The sequence below is a fragment of the Podarcis liolepis genome, assembly GCF_965112155.1.
Source record: "Podarcis liolepis genome assembly, chromosome: 9".
NCBI lineage: Eukaryota > Metazoa > Chordata > Lepidosauria > Squamata > Lacertidae > Podarcis > Podarcis liolepis.
Window position 1 is genome coordinate 16,078,360 of NC_139564.1, and position 25,787 is coordinate 16,104,146.

At 45.4% G+C, this 25,787-nt stretch overlaps 1 protein-coding gene across 2 annotated transcripts in view; it reads left to right on the forward strand.

Moving 5' to 3' along the window:
- LOC310685756 (putative E3 ubiquitin-protein ligase HERC6) overlaps window positions 1-25,787 on the forward strand; it is a 121,452-nt gene that overhangs the window by 78,521 nt on the left and 17,144 nt on the right. Inside the window, exons 1-8 of one of the 2 annotated variants that reach the window (XM_083458626.1) lie at window positions 15,735-16,112; window positions 19,132-19,288; window positions 20,633-20,709; window positions 21,487-21,714; window positions 22,403-22,497; window positions 22,794-22,921; window positions 24,360-24,502; window positions 25,094-25,167. In XM_083458626.1, coding sequence (XP_083314752.1) covers window positions 15,857-16,112; window positions 19,132-19,288; window positions 20,633-20,709; window positions 21,487-21,714; window positions 22,403-22,497; window positions 22,794-22,921; window positions 24,360-24,502; window positions 25,094-25,167 — 1,158 coding nt within the window. In that variant the 5' untranslated portion in view covers window positions 15,735-15,856. Of the gene's footprint in view, window positions 1-15,734; window positions 16,113-19,131; window positions 19,289-20,632; window positions 20,710-21,486; window positions 21,715-22,402; window positions 22,498-22,793; window positions 22,922-24,359; window positions 24,503-25,093; window positions 25,168-25,787 lie in introns of those variants that run through there. The other variant, XM_083458627.1, reaches the window with a different exon arrangement.

A 25,787-nucleotide genomic window follows, 5' to 3' on the forward strand; every position in this document is an offset into this window, starting at 1 on the left:
CAATTCCTTTTCAGTCTAGAAATAAAGCAAATAAGGAGAGGGTGTGTGTAATATTGTGCATGAGGTTGAGAAAAAATACAGCACTTGTTTTTCTCCTTTAGGGATAATGCTAGAAGCCCAGGCGTCATCCAGATAACCCGAATGTTGGAAGAATTAAGAATGGATGAAAGAAAGTATTTCTTCACACAGCACTTAATTAAACTTTGGACTTCAGTAGCACAAGATGTAGTCATGGCCACCAACTTGGACTTTAAAAGGAGATTAGATAAATTTATAGGGGATTAGATAAAGTGATGAAGGATAAGGCTATCAATGGCTGCGAGTCATTATGGCTGCATCCTATCTCCAGTATTGGAGTCAGTAGCCCTCTGAATATCAGTTGCCAGGGGGCATAAGTGTGGGGAGTGCAGTTATACTGTGCACTGTATGAAGTACAGTCGTACCTCAGAAGTCGAGCGCCTTGCGACTCGAACGTTTTGGCTCCTGAACGCTGCAAACCCAGGAGTGAGTGTTCCGGTTTGTGAACATTCTTTGGAACCTGAACGTCCGATGTGGGTTCTGCGGGTTCCGATTGGCTGCAGGAGCTTCCTGCAGCCAGTCAGAAGCTGTGCCTTGGTTTTGAAACGTTTTGGAAGTCGAACAGACTTCTGGAATGGATTCTGTTCGGCTTCCGAGGTACGACTGTACTTTCTTTTGTCCTGAATCTTCCAACATTTGGCCCAGGAGCTCAAATGCCAAATGCAAACCTTTTCCTCATATGGGAGTTCTCCCGCCCTTGATCATTTTGGTTTTCCTTTTCTGAAACTTTTCAAACTCCACACTATCCTTTTTAAGAGGTGAAGCAACCACAACTGTATAGTATTCCAAATGGGGTCACATAATACACTTAAAAGTCATTACATAGGCGCCGACTCCATGGGGCTTGAGGGGGCCCGAGCCCCCTCAAAAATTCGTTTGGGGGGGCTCCGCCCCCCCAATAATCTCCGGCGCCCCTCCAGCAGAGCGCCATCGCCGCCCCTCCCCCAGCCCAAAATGCACAGGGTCGGGCTGCATGCCTCCTGCCCTCCCTCCCGAGCAAAAGCTCCACCCAATTTCCGCTCCGGAGCTGATTAATAGGCGCAGCACGCTCTCCCCTATTCACTCGCGAGGAGGCGGCGCCACTTTATTTGCATATTCATGAGCTTATTTATTATTCATGAGCTTTCCCGGGCCCCCCCAATATTTTTTATAAGTCCGCGTCCCTGAGTCATCATGATATCACTAGTTTTCAGTTACTTTCTTAATGATCCCTGGCAAGGAATTTGCTTTTTCCGCAGCTGGGTCTTCCCTGACCCATTTCAGGAACTCCTTACACTCCCTGGGAAAATGGAGATTTTCTACATTCAGGTTCCAGTCTCCACAAGGTGCGAATTATGTGTCATTTTAGACAGGGCCTGATGCAATAGTGCTCTGATCTTGCCACTGAAATGCAAGCTTGTAGCAACACATTGGTATGTTTGCTGTCCTGGTTACTGCGAGCTGGTCTATCACAATGGTTATGTTTACAGACTTTTGTGACCCTAGAGGCAGAAATTAAGTGTTCCTTAAGCTTCATGGCTATGGATGTTTCCTGCAAATACAGAGGGTTGTGACTAGTGCTCAGCCAGTGTGGTGTAGTGGTTAAGAGCCATAGTCTTGCAATCTGGGGAACCAGGTTCGCGTCTCCGCTCCTCCACATGCAGCTGCTGGGTGACCTTGGGCTAGTCACACTTCTTTGAAGTCTCTCAGCCCCACTCACCTCACAGAGTGTTTGTTGTGGGGGAGGAAGGGAAAGGAGATTGTTAGCTGCTTTGAGACTCCTTCGGGTAGTGATAAAGCGGGATATCAAATCCAAACTCTTCTTCTTCTTCAGCAGATTATGCAGGCAGTTTTGAAGACAGGTGTAAATTGACAAAGTTAAAGCACATGAGAGCAGATTGGCTGCTGTGGAGGAGTGTTGTTTGCTTCTACTTACAGCCTCCTTGTATATATATTTTTTAAAAAAGAAGCAGTAGGGCCAGTCGTGACCAACTCTAGGGTTGTGCGCTCAGCTAATAAAAATTTGGGTTCTCTTTTGTTCGGAGCTTCCATCTTGTTCCACCTTGTGGCAGGTGGGAGTCCGGTCGTGACAGTCTTCAATAAAGACCAAGACTAACCCTGTCATGGGGATTCGAACCGCCGACCATACGATCAGCAAGTCCTAGGCACTGAGGTTTTACCCACAGCGCCACCCGCGTCTCCCAAGCAAATATTACCTAGGCACTTCAATCTCCAGTCCACTGTAAGCCAAAGGAAACCTCTTGTTGCTTGTGAAAGTGAGGAGTGCATAGCAATGTTCTAGGGGTTAATCTCTTAAACTCCCATAGAAACGGCACTGCTCTGTTTTCCATTCATTCTGCTTCTTATTTGCTTGGCTCTCCCAACTGGTCCCATCACCTCCTGGCAAATAGAAGGGGAAGAAATGGAGGCAGCGAGAGATTTTACTTTCTTGGGCTCTATGATCACTGCAGATGGTGACAGCAGCCACGAAATTAAAAGACGCCTGCTTCTTTGGAGAAAAGCGATGACAAACCTAGACAACACCTTAAAAAGTAGAGACATCACCTTGCCAACAAAGATCCGTATAGTTAAAGCCATGGTTTTCCCAGTAGTGATGTATGGGAGTGAAAGCTGGACCATAAAGAAGGCTGATCGCTGAAGAATTGATGCTTTTGAATTATGGTGCTGGAGGAGACTCTTGAGAGTCCCATGGACTGCAAGAAGATCAAACCTCTCCATTCTTAAGGAAATCAGCCCTGAGTGCTCACTGGAAGGACAGATCCTGAAGCTGAGGCTCCAATACTTTGGCCACCTCGTGAGAAGAGAAGACTCCCTGGAAAAGACCCTGATGTTGGGAAAGATGGAGGGCACAAGGAGAAGGGGACGACAGAGGACAAGATGGCTGGATAGTGTTCTTGAAGCTACGAACATGAGTTTGACCAAACTGCGGGAGGCAGTGGAAGACAGGAGTGCCTGGCGTGCTCTGGTCCATGGGGTCACGAAGAGTTGGACACGACTAAATGACTAAACAACAACAACAACCCAGTTCTGTAATGTGATATGTTTCCATGGGATTCTTCTCTCTGATCCTGAAGCTGAAATGCAAAGAGGTGTTCAAGCTGCAGTAATTATCTGTAAGAAAAAAAGAGGTTGATGTTACTCCAAAAGTCTACATGTATATATCTCTGCTTCCACCGAATTTAGGACAGTACATATAGGGTTGATGGAAAACTGGTCATGTGTATTGTGTGTATTGGCCACATACACTCAGGCACAGTGAAATACTGTGCACCGTTCCCAAATAACTCCAACTCCTCTTTCACAGTCTTCCCAGGGCCTATCTCAGTGTTTCCTATTGTTTGTTCCATGGCACACTGGAAAATTGCTCAGGTTCTTGGCAGACCTCTTAATGTTGTTTCCACCTGACCTGCTGTAACAATTGTATTGTCCTTTCCGAGATCCTTATGATTTTTAACTGTACCCTTTTGCTTCGTTTGTTTCTTAAGCATTTTATTTTATTGCATTACAATTTAAGTTGCATAGATCTCAAACTGTAATGCAATAAAATAGAACATAAGAAATGAAAGATGCAATAAAAATACAGTTAAAAATCAAGAAAGATGTTTAATGCAGTGGATGCATCGCCTCCCACCTTCAACCCCAAATCCATTCACATGCCCTGGACTACCTGCATGAAGCTCACAGACCACGGGTGGTCCATGGACCAGAGTTTGGGAACCTCTGACCTGGGAGAAAAGCTGTGGCAGGCATATATTAAAGAGTCCTGCCCTGGAATGGAATAAATACCTGTTAATAAACCAGTTAAGTTACCAACACCTGTGAGAAGGCTGAATTCAGTCCAGATTCAGCAAACCAACACCTTCTTAGCTTTAAGCTAGGGCTTGCCCAAGACTCTGGGGCGTGAAGTGAATGACAAAATGGGGCCTCCTCCCCACCAGGGAAGAAGGGTGAGTGAAAATCTACATCAGGAATAAGGGGAGGGGGGATAAAGATCTACATTGGGATCTGCTGTCCCTGCAAATCCTGCCACCTAAGGCAGCCCCCTCACCTTGCCTCATGGTTCGGCCGGCCCTGGAAGAAACCTGCACCAGTTATCCTTTAGTATTTGAGCTTTGATTTCCCATGGACTATGGGAGGGTGGGAAACCTCTGGTTGTTTTCCAGACTACAACTCCCATCATCCTTCACCATTGGCCGTGCTGGCTGCAGCTGATGGGAATTAGAGTCCAACAACATGCCAAAGGCAACAAGTTCCCAATATTTGACTATCAGGCAGGACCGGTAAAGTAAAAGGTTTCTGTGCAGTAAGCAATTCAATGATTGAGGACACTGTGGATTTGTTTTCTAAGCCAAATAATGCTGCCCAAGAAGATTTTTTTTTTCAAAAAATGAATTTTTAAAAAGCAATAGCAGAGAACGCTAAGCTCTTCTGGTTATCTCTTACTTAACATGCATGTCTCCATAGCAGATTCCTTTAGAAAGCTGTTTGGCTCAAGTTCTCAGCCTTAGAGAAGGAAGCTGAACTCCAGGCTGCTGTCCAATATGCAGTTAACACTTACACCCCTCTTTGATACTGCATGGTTTCAGCCCAGATTGTGATGTTTATTATACTCCAGGCAAAGGAAAGGCAAATAGGTGTCCTTGTTTGTCTGTTTTTTAAATACCCATCAGTACCTACTGGACTCTGCTTCACACAGATAATTGCCTCCTTTCTTCTGAAAATAGAATATTAGAGCACAGAATGGGTGTAGCAACTGGCATGGATTGCTATTGGCCAGCTCTTTACCCAATGGCAAAGTCTTTCCTCTCTCCTTAACCGCTGCTGAAAATTGCATCAACAAGGCAGATAATACAGTTCGCCGTCTTCTAGAAATTTGGACTTATTCCCCTTAATCCCATACAGAATGTATTTTCTATAGAGAGTTCTTTAGCATGCATAAGAAGGTTGTTTTGGTTTTGCACAGATTCAAAGCATTCCTGTTTACTGAAAATCAGAGCATGGAAGGTTGTGTCTCCCGCTGTTCCCCGATCTCTCCACACCTCTTACAATAGAGCAACAGTAAATATATGATTTAAAGGCTAAACATTAGCAACTGAGGAGGAAAGGAGAGTTTACATTCCTCAGGTCTTGCTGTCAGTGAAAGCTTAAATTGCTCGTAATCTCTAGCAACTTTGGATGACTCACTGACATGTCATGTTGAACCCGCCTCATTCTTTGCTAATAAAGATAAGGCAGTGTTTATGTAAAGACTCTGGGTTGGAAATTTAAGATAATCCAAAATGCAGCACTCGAGATTACAGACTGAGGTTAAATTCAGAACTCCACACAGCTTCTCTTTTAAAACAGCTGTTGCTGGCTGCCACTTTGTTTCCAGGCCCAATTCAAGGTGCTTACATTAGTGTTTTGGGGATGCGGGTGGCACTGTGGGTGGCAGTAGGACTTGCTGATCAAAACTCAGCGGTTTGAATCCCCATGACGGGGTCAGTCTTGGTCTTTATTGAAGACTGTCACGACCGGACTCTCACCTGCCACAAGGTGGAACAAGAAGCTCCGAACAAAAGAGAACCCAAACTTTTATTAGCTGCTAATCCCCATGTTACACCTCCCCAAACTACATCACTAATACATCATGGTTACATCATGAAAGGGGAGGTCTGGTGGCAGTAATCTGAGCATCCTGGACCCTGCCCTATGGTTCCCCTTGCCCTCCACCAAACACCCATCAAGTGTAACAAAAGAGATATTTACATTTCCCTGTTTCCCAGCCAAGTTAATCATACTCTTTTGTCTTCATCTGGGTTTGTTATTTCTGGAATGGCTACCTGTCTAGCACTCAGGTATCAGGATGCCAGGCACTCAGGTATCAGGATGCCAGGAATTATCACTCAGGCAGAGGGGCTGCTGAGTAGCTGAGCTCACATGTCTACATCAATTTCTGAAGTTTTCCCAGTGAGCCAGTACGTAGATACATTTATCAGTGAGTTCTTACATTTGGTATTGTGCAGCAGAGGCCCTCTGAATAGCTAGGAAGAAACTGTGATGAAGTGTTTTGTGGGGACAAATCACAAAAGTCACTAAAGTGATTGTGCTGATTTCGGTAGTGGGCTGCATGTGCATGATATCTGCTGGAGGGGCAATCCCACCCCCAACCTATACATAAATTTCTGCAACAAGTCCAAAGGAAAGCAGAGCGATATGTTTGGCACCAGCTTGGCTGAAGGCGTTCCCATAAGGAGGTGTACAAGGCACTGTCCAACCACCTTAGCAACTTGGGGGCTCCGTGGCTGGTGCCTCTGTTGTAAACAAAATTTGCCCTTTTTCCCTTATGGGGTATCCAAGAGCCCATATAGAATCCTTACGTAGGTTCCCTATTGGTAGGGGAAATAACAGGCCAACCAGAGAATACTGAGAAGCAAAGCAGCTAGCAAGCCTGATCTTTATTGATCTGTTGCAACAGGGTGCTCCCCTCACCCACAGGAAAGGAGGAACCCAGAACAATGGCTTGCAAGGCCTTATAAAGACTTTTGAAATTGCCACCCTGTAGCTCAAGACCACCCCCCAGAAACATCATACCTACATCACAAAAAGGGAGGTTTACAGCAGGAATCTGAGTGGTCTGTCAGGTAACCTGTTTAATGGTCACTTGATTGGATTGCCTGGGGAGCCTGGCCAGTCTTTTGTAGTGATAAATAGTTCCTGAGCCAGGTCACAGGCTCACACCCTAGTCATATCTTAAATGTGCCCTTAAGACAGGATTTGTGAAGGAAAAGACAATGGGGAGGCTTTTCCATTTTCCTTTGACCTTGCAGAGAAATAACTGAGGTCAGTTTGGGAATCAAAAATGGTTTCAGGTCGGTCTTCCTGTGCTGATCTATGTACGTGCTTGGTTGGTACACTTGTGAACATTTAACATATATCTAAGACCTCAAAATTCCTATCACACCCACTCTTCCTCCTCATCCAGCCAGACCCTGACAACCCAGGTCCATCGCTGGTCCTATCTGTGGAGATCACACGTTGATTTTACATACAGAGAGGGAGAGAGAGAAGGTCTAATTGCAGAAGGGAGCTTTTCTGACTACCAGCACACCACAATCCCTCCCCTTTAATTAAATCTCTGGTCATACATGAATTGAAAGCAGAGAATTATTATTTTTCCTGCTTCTCTCATAATATAATACAGTTACAGGTCTTTCCATGAAGCTGAATGCCGCTAGGCTCAGGAGAGAGAAAGTTTTTTGCACAACACAGAGTTAAACTATGGAATCTGCTGTCCCTGTGGAATCTTCAGCTCCATGTTCTTTGCTGTCACAGTGCCTCATGAGTGAAGCGTAGCCCGGAGCTGAAATTACATCGCCACAGAGGAGGACCCAGTCCACATATAACCCTCCATATAACTAACTGCAGCCAACAAGCACGAGACAGGGGGGGAATACGCAATAAATTTGCAAGTGGCGTCAGTAAACAGGTGCTGGACATGCTACAAACAGCAAGAGGGTGAGATGTTGGTAGTGGCATGCATGGATGAGGGTCTTGGTATGCTGTAAACTGGGGAAGGGGAGCTTTTTCTTTTAATTCTTCTGAGTGACCTTCTGGGGCCCATGTACCTAGGGTGAGTGGCACAGAAGCAAAGGTGGCTAGAGTAACAAATATACATTTCACTTTTGTGTGGTAGTGTAGTTTCTACATGGAGTCACCCCCTCCCCTCTATTCTCCAACAAGGCAAGTGTTATAATAATTTTAAGGTCATATATGTTGTTGTTGTTGTTTAGTCATTTAGTTATGTCCATCTCTTCGTGACCCCATGGACCAGAGTACGCCAGGCACTTCTGTCTTCCACTGCCTCCCGCAGTTTGGTCAGACTCATGCTGGTAGCTTCGAGAACACTGTCCAACCATCTCGTCCTCTGTCGTCCCCTTCTCCTTGTGCCCTCAATATTTCCCAACATCAGGGTCTTTTCCAGGGAGTCTTCTCTTCTCACGAGGTGGCCAAAGTATTGGAGCCTCAGCTTCATGATCCGTCCTTCCGCTGAGCACCCAGGGCTGATTTCCTTCAGAATGGATAGGTTTGATCTTCTTGCAGTCCATGGGACTCTCAAGAGTCTCCTCCAGCACCATAATTCAAAAGCATCAATTCTTCGGCGATCAGCCTTCTTTATGGTCCAGCTTTTTTATGGTCCATATATATTAGATGTTCATAAATGTACCAATCAAACACATACAAATATATAAGCCGCATGTCTGAAACCCACAGAAAACTCCTGAAACCATTTTCTCTTTCCCAAAATGACCTCAAATATTGCTCTGCAAGGTCGAAGGAAATGGGAAATCTCCCTATTGTCTCTTCGCTCACAACTCCTGTCTTAAGGGCACGTTTAAGATATGAATAGGGTGTGAGCCCAGTAGTTATCATAACAAAAGAATGGCCAGTCTTCCCAGGTAATCCAGTCAAGTGACAATTAACAGGTAACCTGGCAGACATGATAAAAACAATGAACTCAGATTTCTGTTGTAAACCACCATTTCTGTGATGTTGGTATGATGTATCTAGGCGGTGGTTTGGGGCTACACCCCTTCTGTGATGTATGTATGATGTTTCTGGGGGGTGGTCTTGTTCTCCAGGGTAGGCAATTTCAAATGTCTATGTAAGGGCTTGCACGCCTGTGCTCGTGGTCTCTTCCCCCCTCCTGTGTGTGAAGGGAGCACCCTGTTGCAACAGCTTTAATAAAGATCAGGCTTACTAGCTGCTTTGCTTCTCAATATTCTCGGGTTGGCCTTTGTTATTTTCTCCTACCGATAGAGAACCAAAAAAAGGACTTTGTATGGGAAAAGGAGCAGTTTTTATTCTTATAACACAAGCAAGAGCTGAAGGACACATGTCAACCACATAAATATATTAGGGGTGTGAAACATTACGCCATCAATCCCCCTCTCACAAACCTTCTAGGATTTTTTCTAGGTGGTTATTTGGAAGTTTATTTTTACCAGCTGCATATTTGAAGGGATGTTTCATCAGTAATGAAATAGTGTCCCTGGGAGAGAGAGAAACAGTCCCCTGCAAAACAAAAAAATTTAAGCAAACAAGCAAAAATTAAACCAGCAGCTCAAATGACGTAAGCTTTTAGCCCACCAAGTCAATGGTATGAAAGTTCAGGGTTGTACACACTGACAAAAATAAAGCCTTCCTCGGTTTCAAAATACACATAAGTGGCTGAGTTCCCAGGCATACTTGCCTGGAAGTAAAGAGAATTATATTTGGAGGGATTTACTTCTGAGTTAGCTTATTCAGGATGGGGTTACAGGAAATAAATTACCTGACAGTGCAATCTTTAAAAAAAGTCTCCTCAAAAGTAAATCCTATGGAGTTTAATCGGGGCTTTTTTCCCCCAGCCAGAACTCACTGGAACTCAGTTCCGGCATCTCTCAAGCGGGCATTATTGCCATGATAAGAGGACAAGGAAGGCGTTTGTGGAGAGTTCTGCCACCTCTTTTTCTAAAAAAAAATAGCACCGAGGGTGGAACCTACCCACCAACTGTCCAGGACATCCCATTTTAGGGGGCTGTGTTCTCGTGTGAGAGCATGGTGTCCAAAAATGCGTGGACCACATGACTTGCACAGCAGCACATATCAGTTTTGTGCTAGGACATATTGGAGGGTACGGTGGCACCATTTGCATAAGAAAAACTACCACAGATAACTCGTAACAACATTTGCATAAGTAGGGGGCCTTTGAGAAACAGGTGGTCTTAAGTTTTCTAGTGGACTAAAGCTGGTTTGAGGATAAAAGACATCAGATAGCAATGTTTCTCAAGAAAGTACAGGATCAATGTGGATTGTGGCTAATGTCATGTGTATGCAGCTTTTAAAAAACCAGCAGTGTGAGAGTATCAGGTGTAGAGTTGGTGGTGGCCTATGCGCAGTGGCGTAGCATGGGTTGTCAGTAATTTGCGCCCCCGAACCCGTGGATTTGCGCCCCCGAACCCGTGGATTTGCACCCCCTAACCCTAACCCCCAGATGTTGCGCCCGGTGCGGCGGCCCCCCCTGCACCCCCCACGCTACGCCACTGCCTATGCGTCTGTGTGTGTGATAGGTGCTGTTCACACAATGCAGGAATCTCAGCTAAAGCACCCATGACTTCATCAGTCAAGATTCCCTTCTCACCTGCTAACGCAAGAACTCTCTCGGCCCAATTTCCATTCTGCAAGATGGAAACAAGTGATGATGCACATCTTAAGTTACGTGAGAATGAAGATGTGCAGCCCACTAGCAGGCACGTTTACTCGGAAGTAAATTCCACTGAGTTCAGTTGGCTTAACTGTTTTTTAGTGCTCCAGGATTATAGCCACAATTCAATATGCATTTGCATTTAACTTGAACTCATTGGAACCGTTCTGACTCAATGACTTGCATTACAATGTGCAAATAGCTGGATTTGTTGTAAGACTTCCACCAAGTTGAAGTATTTTGGGTGTGCACTGCCCTCTGCTGGGGCAATGTATCATTAAATACTGTGCAGTGACAAAAACAACCCTGCTGGTCTAAGGCTAGAATCAGGATTTGCCCTTCCATTAGGCAGGTCCTGATTCTGCCTCAGCTTGTGCAGTTCTGCCCCTCCCTCCTGAAACTCTGTCCTTTTGTCTCTGTAATCAAAATAAAAAAAATTCCTTCCAGTAGCACCTTAAAGACCAACTAAGTTAGTTCTTGGTATGAGCTTTCGTGTGCATGCACACTTCTTCAGATACACTGAAACAGAAGTTGCCAGATCCTTCTATATAGTGAGAAGGTGGGGAGGGGTATTACTCAGAAGGGTGGTGGGAATGGGAGATTGGCAGATAGCTGAGATGAGCCTGTTGACGACTCTAACGACTGTAATAGGTCTTACAGGAAAAGGCAAGGGGTGAGAAGGTGAGAGATGGCTTAGTCATGTATAATGAGATAAGAATCCAATGTCTTTGTTCAGACCAGGTCTCTCCATGGTTTTAAGTTTGGTTCAGTATAGTATTGTTGGGAAGATTATTTAAAGATTGTATTTTCCTCAGAAAATCTGTGGTGTCACGTACATAGCTGGGAGCTATGTACAGATAAAACCACAGCGGACCTTGCCACCAAACTCTGCCAATTTGTCCTTACCCACAACAACTTCAAATTCGGTGATGACCTGTTCCTTCAGATCAGCGGCACAGCAATGGGCACCCGCATGGCCCCACAGTATGCCAACATCTTCATGGCAGATTTAGAACGTTTCCTAAACTCCTACCCACTCAAACCTCTCTTGTACCTGCGATACATTGATGATATTTTTATCATCTGGACACATGGTCAACAGACCCTGGACACCTTTCACCAGAAATTTAATGATTTTCACCCCACAATCAACCTTACAATGAATCAATCTATGCAAGAAATACATTTTTTGGACACTACTATAAAAATACAGGATGGGCGCATAGACACCACCTTATACCGTAAACCAACTGACCGACATACATATCTACATGCCTCTAGCTACCATCCCAAACATACCAAACAGTCCATTGTATATAGCCAGGCACTACGTTACAGCCGCATCTGTTCCAATTCTACAGACAGAGACTCTCACCTAAGAGATCTACAGCAAACCTTTTTAGAACTAATATACCCAGCAGATGAAGTTAGACAACAGATCAACAGAGCCAGACTGATACCCAGAGAGAACTTGCTGCAAGACAGACCCAAAAAAGAAAATAACAGAACACCTCTAGTCATCACATACAGCTCCCAAGTTAAAACAGTACAACGCATCATCAGAGATCTACAACCTCTCCTGGACAATGACAGTTCTCTTTCTCAAGCTCTGGGAGGAAGACCTTTCATTGCCTACAGACAGCCACCCAATCTTAAACAACTCCTAACCCACAATAATACTACAACCAGACTTAACACGGACACTGGCACCAGAGCCTGCAATAAACCCAGATGCCAACTTTGCTGCCACATACACCTGGACAACACCATTACTGGCCCCAACAACATCACACATACCATCTCGGGACTATTTAATTGCTCATCATCTAACATTGTGTATGCCATCAAATGCCAACAGTGTCCTTCAGCTCTCTATATTGGACAAACAGGCCATACCTTACGCCAAAGAATAAACGGACATAAATCTGACATCAAGAATCACAAAACAGAGAAACCAGTAGGAGAACACTTCAATCTCCCAGGACATTCTATACAAGATCTCAAAGTAGCTGTTTTACTACAAAGGAATTTCAGAAATAGACTGGAAAGAGAAGCTGCTGAATTGCAACTCATTACCAAGCTTAAAACCATGGAGAGACCTGGTCTGAACAAAGACATTGGATTCTTATCTCATTATACATGACTAAGCCATCTCTCACCTTCTCACCCCTTGCCTTTTCCTGTAAGACCTATTACAGTCGTTAGAGTCGTCAACAGGCTCATCTCAGGTATCTGCCAATCTCCCATTCCCACCACCCTTCTGAGTAATACCCCTCCCCACCTTCTCACTATATAGAAGGATCTGGCAACTTCTGTTTCAGTGTATCTGAAGAAGTGTGCATGCACATGAAAGCTCATACCAAGAACTAACTTAGTTGGTCTTTAAGGTGCTACTGGAAGGAATTTTTTTATTTTGACTATGGCAGACCAACACGGCTACCTATCTGTAACTTTTGTCTCTGCTAACTCTGGGAGGGGTTTTCCCCATTTGCTTTCTGGCCCAGAGAGTCTCTGCTTATGGCCTTCTTAATGGGTCATCAGCCATTTCTTTGTGCTTTTTCAATGGCCTGTCCCTCCAGGCGATGACTTCATCAGCCAGCCTTATTTTTAAACACGCCTTATATTTTAACATGCTAAATCCAATGTCTGGCACCCTGGAATTAGAAAAGGGAGTACAGGCACCCACAAACTTATGACACTATCGCCACTGTTTCTCCTCTGCCTCCAGGCAGTAATGTTGGCATACTGCCATGGGCATAGCCAGGATTTTGGGGGCGGGCAGGCCTTTTGTTAGGGGGGAGAAGAACCTCACTTTGTTATGTATTTTTATTTAGGGGGGCAGCTGCCCCTCCTTGCCCCCCCAGCTACACCCTTCTTTCTTCTTCTTTGGCGATCACTCAAAGCCAAGATTGTCTTCCATGAACACGGTCTTAACAGTGAGTCTGCAAGTGACTGTGGAGGCCAATTCTGGATCCACACATGGTGGGTATCTGGAAGGGAGTTGATCACGGTGAGGGTTTGCCAAGCATGCCTTCCTCTTAGCACGTTTCTCCCTTTTGTCCTGAATTCGAGCATCTTCAAAGTCCATGACACCTTTGGTAAAGGCTGTTCTCCAACTGGAGCACATCTGCAGCCAAATGGAAAATTAATGATGTCTCCTGCACCTCTGAGAGGAGTGTGGAAGAGGGAATTTCATCAAGTGTCTTTTGCATGACCAGCGGCGTAGCGTGAGTTGTCAGCACCCGGGGCAACGCAAGTAATTTGCGCCCCCTAACCCGGGGCAAGGCAAGTAATTTGCGCCCCCCCAACCCCTAACCTGCGAGTTGCCGCTGGCGCTGCCGCCCAAACGACGCCGCTTGCCTGGAGGAGGAGGGGGGCAGAGAGGCGAGGAAAATGCAACGGCCCAGCAGCTGCAGCAGCAGCAGCGGAGGCGGGGCTGTGAGGAGGGGCTGCCTGGCGCGTCCTCCGCGGCGAGCGCTGAGAGCCGCTGCCTACCGGGCGCCTTCAGCCCAGACGCGCGCACAGCTCATCGGTTCCGCGAGACATGCGGCTCCGCTACAGCCTGCGCCTGAGGCTCTTCGGCGACTCCGGAGGCAGCGAGCGCGCCCCCCCCAGATGTTGCGCCCGGTGCGGCCAGCACCCCTGGCACCCCCCACGCTACGCCACTGTGCATGACAAACTGCTCCTGCTGAATTCCTTCTGTGCAACCATTCAAGTCTGCAAGACAAACAGACCTGCCCTTTCCCCAACCATATCTGGCCACCCTAAAGTGGCATTCATTTTCCAGCCAGGTGCAGCCAGCCAGGCATGATGCGAAAGCTAGCTGTGCTTCAGGATCCACCCACAGCTAAGACTCCCTCACTGTGTGAATTCCAGTGGGAGTGCAAGCTTGGTGTGCTATTTGCAGCCAAATCCAGCAAAGAGTAAAATAAGGCAAGAGATAGGGATGATGACTGAAACAGGGCCAAAACAAAGACTGTGGGAAGAACAGGGGAAATTAAGAGATGTGGGGAAAGGGGACTAATCGATATGAGGTGGGAAATGAGGAGAAAAGCAGAGTGTAACAGAGAATGGAATACAGTGGTACCTTGGTTTGCAACCGCTTTGGAATACAACCGTTTTGGATTACAACCACGTCAAATCTGGAAGTGTGTGTCCCTTTTTTTGAACCCTTTTTTTGGGAGGGGAGATTACAACCCCCCTTTTTTGAGGCCCCATTGGCGAAAGCGCACCTTGGGTTACAGCCTGTTTTGGTTTACAACCAGACCTCCAGAACCGATTATGGTTGTAAACCAAGGTACCAATGTAATGGAATTGCAGAGTTGGAATGGACCCGGGGCCATCTAGTCCAACCCCCTACAATGTAGGAATCTTTTGCCTAACACGGGGCTAAGTTGGTGCAGAGAGCACAGTGGGGTTATAGTTTGAAAACACCACTTTGCTCTTTTTTAAAAATAATATTTTTTTATTAGTTTTCAATTACAACTGCTTTGCTTCTTAAAACAACAAGGCTCCTGTGCATTTAACAGCCACCTAACAGGCTGAAAATCAGTTAGTGTGACTTCTTGCAGCAACAAGTGTTACAGTGCACTTGCAGAGGGCTGACACACTGCAACCTAAGGTGTGCAGCGCTTTAAAAATACAGTATGCAGCATTCGAGGAACTTCAGTAATAGTTGCAAGGTAGATATAAGAATTAAGATATATTAAGAAAAAGTTTAATTATGATAAAAGTGTGTACAGTGGTACCTCGGGTTGCATACGCTTCAGGTTACAGACTCCGCTAACCCAGGAATAGTACCTCGGGTTAAGAACTTTGCTTCAGGATGAGAACAGAAATCGTGCTCCGGCGGCGCGGCTGCAGCAGCTGGCCCACCTTAGCTAAGGTGGTGCTTCAGGTTAAGAACAGTTTCAGGTTAAGAACGGACCTCCGGAACGAATTAAGTACTTAACCCGAGGTACCACTGTATTGGCAATAAGTAATGTGAAATCAAAATATGGAATAGACGGGAAGTTGGGTCTTTAGCGTTAAGACCAATTTATGTTTTATCGTTTATTAAGAAAATTATGTGTCTATGGTTATTCCGGTGTGTAATTTGGTATTTGTATTTTCTCTTTCTTCTTTTCTTGCTGTATCAATTAAAAAATAATAATAATGGAAGAGATAAAAACACAGTATGCTTGCCAACAGGGGGGGGGGACACACAACAATACCTGCATTTATTTATTTTTAAAGGTCTTCTTATCCCTCCCTCCTGCAGTTTTAAGAGCTGTGTGACAAGCAAAAAGGAAACTCCCTACTCCTCCAGCAAGGAGAGGGATGCAACGCAGGAGATTGGAATAGATGACCCTGGTGGGTCCCTTTCCAACTCCACGATGCTGTCATTCTAAGCTTCACTCCCTATTCCGATCCTCCGAATATTTTGTGGGCGGGGCCCTCTGGGAGAGGCGGGGCGGTTTGGCCACCATTCAGGCCCATAGCTCAGTTGCGCGCAAGAGGTGCTCAGCCAGCTGGAGGAAAGTTGAGCCGAAGTTGGGCAGGGAGGGAGCAAGGATGCCGACGATGCTGTGCTGCTGGGGGAACGGCTCCTTCGGGCAGCTGGGGCTGGGCGAGGACGGGGTCTCGGAGCCGCTGCCTTTCCGTCGGGCCCCCGAAGCCCCCGGCGGGCCGGAGGTGGTGTTGGTGGCCTGCGGGGAGCGGCACTCGCTGCTGCTTCGGGCCGATGGCAGCGTGGCTTCTTGCGGGGACAACGCCCAGGGGCAGCTGGGCAGGAGGCTCCCCCCGGGGCAGCGGCGCGCCCACGTGCCAGGTAGGGACAGTACACGAAGGGTAAGGGGGGGGCGCCTGTCTTTTTCTACCATCTCTAACCCTCTTCTCACTTCGCAGTTTCTAAATCTGGGAAACCTCTTTCCATCACAAAGGGGAGAGAAGGAGGGGAGGCCCCGATCTTAAGAGATCACACGCCCCGTCGAGTGAACGGAGCATCTTCCTCCTTGCACTTCCTTCCTAAGGAAGCCAGAAAGAGTATTTTAAATGCTGCTTTTTTGGGGGGGGTGTATTGGTTTGTTTTGCTTTTGTTGTCTTGTTTTGCGTTTTCATTTTGTCACTTTATGTTGCGAACGGCCCTGTGATCCTCGGGTGAAGGCGGTTTACTAATAATAATAATAATAATAATAATAATAATAATAATAATAATAATAATATATGCATTGATGTGAGCTGCCCGTACCTTCCTGGCCGGGCATGCAAATATTGTTAGTGAAAATGAAAAAAAAATGAAGTAGACGTCCCCTGGCAAAGGCAAAAACTTAGCTTCCCCCTCCCTCCCTTTGCTGAGCTGGGATATTCGTCCCTCTTTGTGTATAATACTTTTTCCCAAGGATCTTTCCTTCCAACTTTTCCTGTTTGTAGACTGGAAACACACACACAAACCTGCGAGGGGGGCAAATATCTAAAGGATGTTGTGGAGAAACGCAAGCCATTCCCTTCCTACCAGGGGACACCCCCGGGATTGGGGGCTTGAAATTAAATAGAATCCTAGAATGGCAGAGTCGGAAGGGATCGCCAAAGACCATCTCTTCCAACCCCTGGTCCACACCATCCAATTTGAACCCATACCGGACCTTGCTTAGCAAATGTGCTAGCAGTTTTACCACTGCACCACTCGGCTGCTTCTAAAGTGGTTTGGGGTGGGGGGCTCTTCTTCTCGCCCACCGAGAGAAAATATTTCAGCCCTTTCCCCGCCACGTAGGGATGAGTCACCGCTGTACCTGAGAGCGCCTTTAAGTTTCAGTTTCCGCTTCTCAGCCTTGACTCGCATCCTTCTGTAAGAGCCTCTGGTGAGGAGGCGCGCTTTGCAAAGACGCTTTCGGTTTCCTTTCCTCTCTTCTGCGCGCTCTTGCCACCTGCTGGTCTCCCTGTTATTTGAGATAATGAGGTTTTTTTGTCTGCTCCGGGCACTTGTTCAAACTGAAATTAGGCTTCCAGAAAAAAACATAAAAACTAGACGGCTCTGCAAGTGGAGGCTTGATGACCTTTTGCCATTTCGCATCACATCCTTTTCAGCAGATATGTTCCTGGAAAATATTGCTTTCACAAAGAGCGTGGAAGGAGTAATTAATCCAAGACTGCCTTTAGAAAAGGGATGGAACAAATGCAACTACTAGTTGTTGGTCACTGCCTTTCTTTTGTTACGCCCTCATCCCTTAGGAAGAGGAAGATTTCCCTTTCTCTTGTGGGGCTACCTTTGAAGGGGACTCGGAAACTACAATTAATCCAGAATGCGACAGCTAGACTGGTGACTGGGAGCAGCCGCCAAGACCACATAACACTGTTCTTCAAAGACCAACTCTGGCTCCCAGTATGTTTCCAAGCACAATTCAAAGTGTTGGTTCTGACCTTTAAAGCGCTAAACGGCCTCAGTCCAGTATACCTGAAGGAGCGTCTCCACCTCCATCGTTCTGCCCGGACACTAAGGTCCAGCGCCGAGGGCCTTTTGGTGGTCCCCTTGCTGCAAGAAGCCAAGTTACAGGGAACCAGGCAGAGGGCCTTCTCGGTAGTGGTACCTGCCCTGCAGAATGCCCTCCCACCAGATGTCAAAGAGAAAAATAACTACCAAACTTTTAGAAGACATCTAAAGGCAGCCCTGTTTAGGGAAGCTTTTAATGTTTAATAGGTTATTGTATTTTAGTGTTTTGTTGGAAGCCGCCCAGAGTGGCTGGGGGGACCCAGCCAGATGGGCGGGGTATAAATAATAAATTGTTGTTGTTGTTGTTGTACTCACCAGATCTGCACAGCAAGGTTGTTTTCCCCCCTCTGTGTTTCAAGTTTGCTTTCTTACCTTCCTGACACATGCATTAGAGAAGTGGATGAGGTCTCTTTAACCCCATGGGCCATTACCTGATTTGTTTCCCTGCACCAAACTGTGGTCTCACTGAACTTGCCAACTTGTGAGATCGCTGAAAGGAATAATGTTTTTAACTGCTTTTAGATGCTTTACACGGGCATTGTTTTTTTAAGAACATTTTTAGAATGCTTTTTTTTTTTGCTTTGTTTCCGTTTTCAAATTGTGCATCTGCCTGGCGGAAAGAGTGTGCAGATGTCCTGCTTTCTCATGCCCCAAAAAGTTGGGTGGTATGTGCTTGGGAGAGTTGACCCATCGTATCTATTCTTTGCAACAACAAAAATGCCCTTTATATAGATTGTGCAATAAATAATAGATTTATATATTTTGGAAAGTTGTTTGTTCATCTGTTTGCTATTCATTTGGACACTTGCTAATTCATTACTTCAAGCTTTGCGTGATGGTTTCTGGAGGAGGATTTTGTCTATATTTGGATGCAAGTGGACGCCATTTTGATTGAAGATGGCAGACTGATCCTTTGAAGACTGTTCTGATTTTAACCACTTGTTTCAAAACTGCACTGGTGTGGGGGGGGGGTTGGGGGTGTTCTTAGAATTACCAAACACCACCAGATATGAGGCTGCTAATCATTTTTTAAAAATCACATTGAGTGGCGTGTTCAGATGTTAAACCATGGTTTAGCATTAATGGAAACAAGCCTGGGGTGCGTGCCCTCCCCTTTTTGCTGTGCCCTCCACTCTTGCTGTAACCTTTGGCCTTCAAACTTGAGGACCTATGGTTTGTTCTAACTATAGTCACCTAAAATAAGTCAAGCTCAAACCGTGGGTATCTTGACTCACAAATGGGGGAGTTCATGAACCCAAGTACCGTAATCACCATTTACCTTTCTAGACGGTTTAAATATGTCAATGACCCCTCTGGCTATACAAATGAATATTCTTATTTATGTGTCCGTCTCTGAAAGAGCAAATCCAATCGCTGGAAACACAGACCATTGTCCACATGAGCTGTGGGAAGGAGCACTCACTGGCCGTTTGCAACAACGGGAGAGTTTTCTCGTGGGGAGCTGGAGCTTTTGGACAGCTGGGCACTGGAGAATTAAAAGAGCGCTTGATTCCAAAGTAAGCAGCAAATACAGTGGTACCTTGGGTTACAGACGCTTCAGGTTACAGACTCCGTTAACCCAGAAATAGTACCTCGGGTTAAGAACTTTGCTTCAGGATGAGAACAGAAATCGTGTGGCAGCGGCGCGGCTGCAGCGGGAGGCCCCATTAGCTAAAGTGGTACCTCAGTTTAAGAACAGTTTCAGGTTAAGAACGGACCTCCAGAACAAATTAAGTTCTTAAACCGAGGTACCACTGTGCGTAATACTCTCAGCGCTTGCCAAAACAGAGTTGTGTAGTAAATGTGGGAGTACAGCCGTACCTCAGTTGACAAACGCCTTGCGAGTCGAATGTTTTGGCTCCCAAACGCCGCAAACCCGGAAGTGAGTGTTCTGGTTTGCAAATGTTCTTTGGAACCTGAACATCCAGCTTGGAAGGCATGCCTTGGTTTCTGAACGTTTTGGAAGTTGAACGGACTTCCGGAACGGATTCCGTTCGACTTCCAAGGTCCGACTGTACTGACATCATCCAGGGAAAGGGGAGTTCGAATCCCCTTTCAGCTATGCTTTTTCCTGACAGCCTTGGGAGTTTTTCCTCTCCTCTGCCTCAGATCTGGGCTGTACTTGCCTCTTCAAAAACTGCCCACCTTTCCTTACCTGGAAATGCTAGGGATTGTGAACCTGGGACCTTCTGCATGCAAACCATGGGTGCGACTATCGAACTACATGGCTTTCCTTTTTTGCAGATAAGAAAAAACTGAGAAAGTTGCTTGTAGTCAAAATCCTGGGGAAGGAAATGTTTCTCCCAGGTTTGATTGCTTGCTTAGCACAGCTGCCTTTAAACTTTGTTTCAGTTTTGTAATAGTTGCTGTTACTTCTCCCTCTTACCTTTTGCTTGTTATTTTCTTTAAGAATACATATTACTACTGTAGGCTGACCCTAGTGTTCTGGTTAAAAGCTAAAGAGAACGACTGCTTCAATGAGTCATCTGCATTTCTGGAAATTTAGCATAACATTCAGTTATAGTCATTAATTTAAAGTAGCAAGGATTTATTTTGTCATCGGCACATTAGCAACTTGCTGGTTGTCTTTTTTTTAATGTTTTAAAAATAGTTTACCATTATTTGCCAGGCCAATTGGCCAACCCCTTAAAAAAAAGAAAACATCATCAACCTGTTTAAATGCCTAAACCCCCATTCTAAAAGTGTCAATCACGATAAGATTGCTTCCCCTAAGCATGTTTAATAAATAACCCTAATTAATATATAACCCTAGGCAAGTTGACTTCATAAATTTATTCTGTCTCAATACTTTTTTTTCCTGAATTGTAAAATCTAAACTTTTCTTTCCATAACTTTTACAGGAAGGTGGATGGTTTGTCTAAATACAAAATAATACAAGTTGCTTGTGGGAACTATCACTCAATAGCCCTGGCGAAAGGTAACCATTCACTTCAAACTTTGCTCCATTTCTATGATTTGCTTCAAATGCTTGGTTGTAATAATAGAGTCTCAAAATGTCATAGAATCATAGAATTGTAGAGTTGGAAGGGACTCTGAGGATCATCCAATCCAACCTCCTGTCCCATACGGGGATTCGAACCTGCAACCTTGGCGTTATCAGCACCATGCTCGTCTAACCAATAGAGCTATGGCTTCAATGGAATCTTAGGCAGGCCTTAGTCCTGGAGTATAGAACTGGCCCTGACTAGTAGGCAAAAGGGTTACCTCCCCAGCCCTTTGTGGGTGGGGCTTGATAGGTGGGTGGAGCCTCCCGCTATCAATCACCTGACACCACAATGATGTCAGGTGATCTTTTCCTCCTCTTTCATATTGCTGTCTTGCCCAGTGCTTTGCATAGGGCATTGCAGGCACCTATTTTCACCTGCCCCAAACCTGATGGTGGATGTGGCATGGCTGAAATGGCCTTTTGTGGGGCCAAGTGGGGAGGCCTGGTGGACTAGCCAGGCCCACAGACCAGAGATATCTCAGCTCCAGCTTTAGCCCAAAGGGAGGTGAAGGGTTGTGAAGGTTGGGAAAAGCTGCTCTGGAATAGACCCTGAAATCCTCTGGTGTTTCCAAGGGCTCTTCAGCAGGCAGCTTGGTGTAAAAATGGTACCCTTGACGAAGAAAGGTTTGCCGGTCTTTCCAGCTTGTGAGGAGGCTGCTATGTAAATACGTGATCTGTTTTCTTCCTCCTCTTCTTCCTCAAATGAAGATGGCAGAGTTTTCTCATGGGGGCAGAACACTCACGGCCAGCTTGGTCTTGGTAAAGAAGTCACGAACCAGGCTAGGCCACAGCAAATTTCTGCTCTTGACGGCATCCCGTTGGCTCAAGTGGCTGCCGGCGGGTCACAGAGTTTTGCCCTGTCCCTTTCCGGAGTTGTGTACGGATGGGGAAAGAACAACGCACACCAGCTGGGATTGAGTCAGGCCGACCCCAAAGGTAAGCATGGTCTTTAAAATCCTGTTTACTTGATGACCAGCTCTTGGTTGCATCCACTTGCGGGTTGTGTAATGGTTCGGGAAATGGTTGCCCAAGGAAGTGAGGACTATTGAGGGGGGAAACTGAAGTGGAAGCGGTTTTGATGATTCCACAACATCCTGCAGAGCGTAGAGCAAGTTAGGGTGCTTCAAGGTGGTTGCGGAATAGGTGCTCCTCATGCATGCAAGACTCCCCTTTCTCCAGTGTCCACACAATGTTGTTGGCATCACAAGATAAGCCATAGTTTTCCTCAATTAATCTAGATCCTCCCAATTCTGGTTGAGAGAACCTGTTAGCAACAACTCCCTTGTGATATTAAGCCCCTATACGGAAGCATCCTTTAAAATTAGTGTTCAGACCACTTCACCAGACCTTTAAATATGACATCTGTCCTATATAGTTATGTCTTTGTTTGAGGCCCTGTTTTTTCACTTAAAAAACAAAACAAAACAAAAGCATATTAAGTTTTTAAAATAAAAAGACTTCCAAAATTTGCTGCTGGCTCTGATCTAGCCTAAAGTGGTGATGGTTCCCTTGATAGGAAGTGAATTTGAAATCTGACCAGAAAGTAGCATAATGACATTTTTTAAAAAAATATTGGACATAACAATGCATTTCATTATGATAAGCAAATATGCCTCTCCAACAGAGCAAATCTTTAAACCGCACTCAATAGCTGCTCTGAGGAAACTTGATGTGATTTACGTCAGCTGTGGAGATGAACATACTGCTGTGCTCACTCAGGTTGGTAAACCCCAAACCTTTTGATGTTGACTAGCACCAGATTGTGCCTGAAAGTGAGAGAACAGCCCTTACCTAGAGATACCTGGGGTTGACTCTTAAACCTTCTGCATGCTGTACTTCTGAGCTATAGTCCCTTCATAGCAGATAATTTACAAAAGCAGTGTGGGGGGTTGCAAGAGGAATGAGATATTTGAACCGTCTTCTTTTCTTGGAACTGGAAACATGCAATAGGCATTATTAACAAGAGTGATAATAGTTTAATGCTAGAACTCTGCTTTGCCAAATACTCTCAATAGAACGGCAGCGTATTCACATTTGGAGATGACAGCGCTGGACAACTAGGGCGTAGTTCTTCAGCCCTAAAGACTGGCCCCGAGAAACTTGACTCAGTTGATGGTCCAGTTTCTCATCTGGCGTGTGGAAGGTATGTACCATAGCTTTACTCATATGTAATGTTGGTCTTACAGGGGGCACGGGTGGTGCTGTGGTCTAAACCACTGAGCCTCTTGGGCTTGCTGATCAGGTTGGCAGTTCGAATCCCCGCGATGGGGTGAGCTCCCGTTGCTCGGTCCCTGCTCCTGCCAACCTAGCAATTCGAAAGCACGCCAAAAAGTGCAAGTAGATAAATAGGTACCACTCTGGCGGGAGGGTAAATGGCATTTCCGTGTGCTGCTCTGGTTTTGGTGTCCTGTTGAGCCAGAAGCGGTTTAGCCATGCTGACCACATGACCCAGAAAAACTGTCTGCGGACAAACGCCGGCTCCCTCGGCCTGTAAAGCAAGATGAGCGCCACAACCCCAGAGTCACCTGCGACTGGACTTAACTGTCAGGGGTCCTTTACCTTTACCTTTATAAACATTGGTCTTGGTCCTGACGTCATTCAATGCCTGCTTGCTGTCTATTGACACTTCTACTGTGTCTGCATGTGTTTCAGGAAGTGGGGCAAGCTAGTAGGCTGTCATGAGGGTGTGAGAGCTGGCTGACACAGCTCATTCTCTGCTTACACCGATTCACCCTGCAGAATATTGTCTGTGAAAGTGAAGTGGCACATCAGTGAAATTGCAAAGCACAGATCATGGGGAAACTGTGGCTCTGCAGATGCTGTTAGATTATAGTTCTCGTCATTCCTGAACATTAACATGCTGGCTAAGGATGACAGGGGCGGGGGTCCAACCAGTTCTGGAGGGCTACAGGTTCCCTCTCCCTGCTGTAATGGGACATAGAATTCCTGGCAAGCAAAAAAAACCACAACACTTGTCAAAATCCATTGGTATGATGGAAAACGAGCAAGGTCCCAACTAAAGAAAAATGGCAACTTAAGCTGATGGAATATGCACAGATTGCAGAGCTAACATACAGAATAAGAGAACAAGAAGAACATAAACATTTAGAGAAGAGTGGAAAACGTTTATTGAATATATGGGGGGAAATTGTGTACACTTGAAAAGGTTGGCAGCATTAAGACAAATTCAACATTGTAAATAAGTTTTGAATAATGGAATATTGAAAGGTTTAGTTTTTGTAAATAAATGCAGGGACTTATGATATGCAAAATGAACCATGGAAAGAGAAGAAGGGAAGTCACTGATATTTTAAGGATGTTTAAATGAGTATTCTAAATTGTAAAACAGAAGATTATATCCATTGCTATGAGCTGACATTCCATTTTACAATTGCCTTTCTGTACGCTTTATTTGTATGTACACTGCTTAGAAATGCTAATGACTGAGCAGTACATGAATTAAATAATACCAAGGGTCATTTAACTGATACAACAGAAACAGAGTTTCACTGCTGGACCTCTAGTTATATTCTGTAAGGTGCGTGTAGATAAAACATACACTTTTTTCTCTCCTCAAACAGCTATCACACTGTTTGTATCTCTGCTTCTGGGCAACTGATATCTTTTGGACATGGACTCCAGCAGCATAATGGAAGTGGAGCATCTTCTAGCAAAAGCGACAGGAGACCATGCTTTAACATCAGCGCTCTGGTTTCTCCTAATGGTACATCTTTCCTCTTTCAAAAATTAAATTAATTGATTCACCTGCGTTTCTGAAAATTGTACAAAAGACTTAGAAAATAAAAACAGCAACAATGTTTAGAAAAGAATCTGGCTCTGTGAAGACTACAAACATACTCTTCATTATTAAAATGTATATTTAATACTGAATCTCCTGTGATCTGTATCCTGTATCAGGGATGTGGAATCTGTGTGCTTGTGGATGTCGTTGGACTCCATTTCCCATCAGCCCCAGCCAGCCTGGCCAATTGGCAGGGAGCTGTAGTCCAGCAGTATCTGCAGGGCCATGGGTTCCCAATCCCTTTCTTTCTGACCCAGGAGCCACCTACCCACAGAACTGTCTTCCCCAGATTCAAACTCAGTTTATTGGTCGTCCACTGCTGCATTAAGGTACTGACTTAGGGCTTGCACAGCTTCTCCTGATTAAATAGTCTTCTATGGACACCCCAAAATGGTTCCTGGAGAATTTGCTTTGATGATCCCAGGAGAAGAGGGAAGGGAAAGTACCAGGAAAAGAAGCCCAGTTAACATGGGTTGAGCACTTAGGGCTGATCCGCTTTCATGTTCATTGCAGAATTGCTGGGTGTCCGAGTAAAACGGATTTTTGCTGGACCATACGTCACCTTTGCCACAGTGCTTCGGACGCAGGTAGATGGCTCACCTTTTCTGTATATTCTGTTGACTTTGGGATGTTTTCTACAGGATGGGGGCACAATGTAGAAGCAGAGGAAGAGGAAAAGGCTGAACACCTTAGGCAAGCCATAAATAGCTTGTTCATGTCGGCTTTCAACAAGCCTTCTCAGTGGAGGTTTTTTATCCCAGTGGCTATCTGCATTGGATCTGATTTGATTTTATGTATGTACAGTAGAACCTTGGTTTTTGAGTGTCTTGGAAGCCAAATGATTTGGAACCCGAATGCCGAAAACCTGGAAGTTGAATGCTTCTGTTTTCGAACGCGCCTCAAAAGTTGAACGGCTTCCAAGGCACGTTCCTCCATTTTCTCCCATTGCGCCTTGGTTCTCTCTCCTATTGCGCCTTGGTTGTCGAACGTTTTGGAAGTCGAACGGTCTTCTGGACTGGATTGCGTTCGACAACTGAGGTTCCACTGTACTGTTGTTCTCTTGAGCTCTCTCTCTCTCTGTGTTTGAGTTTTTAAATATATCTATATAGCTGTTTATATATGTTTTTATTCTATTGCAAAGCACTTCAGGATGGCTTATGGGAAGCAATGCATAGAAAAATAAAATAACGCAGAAGCATACTTCTAG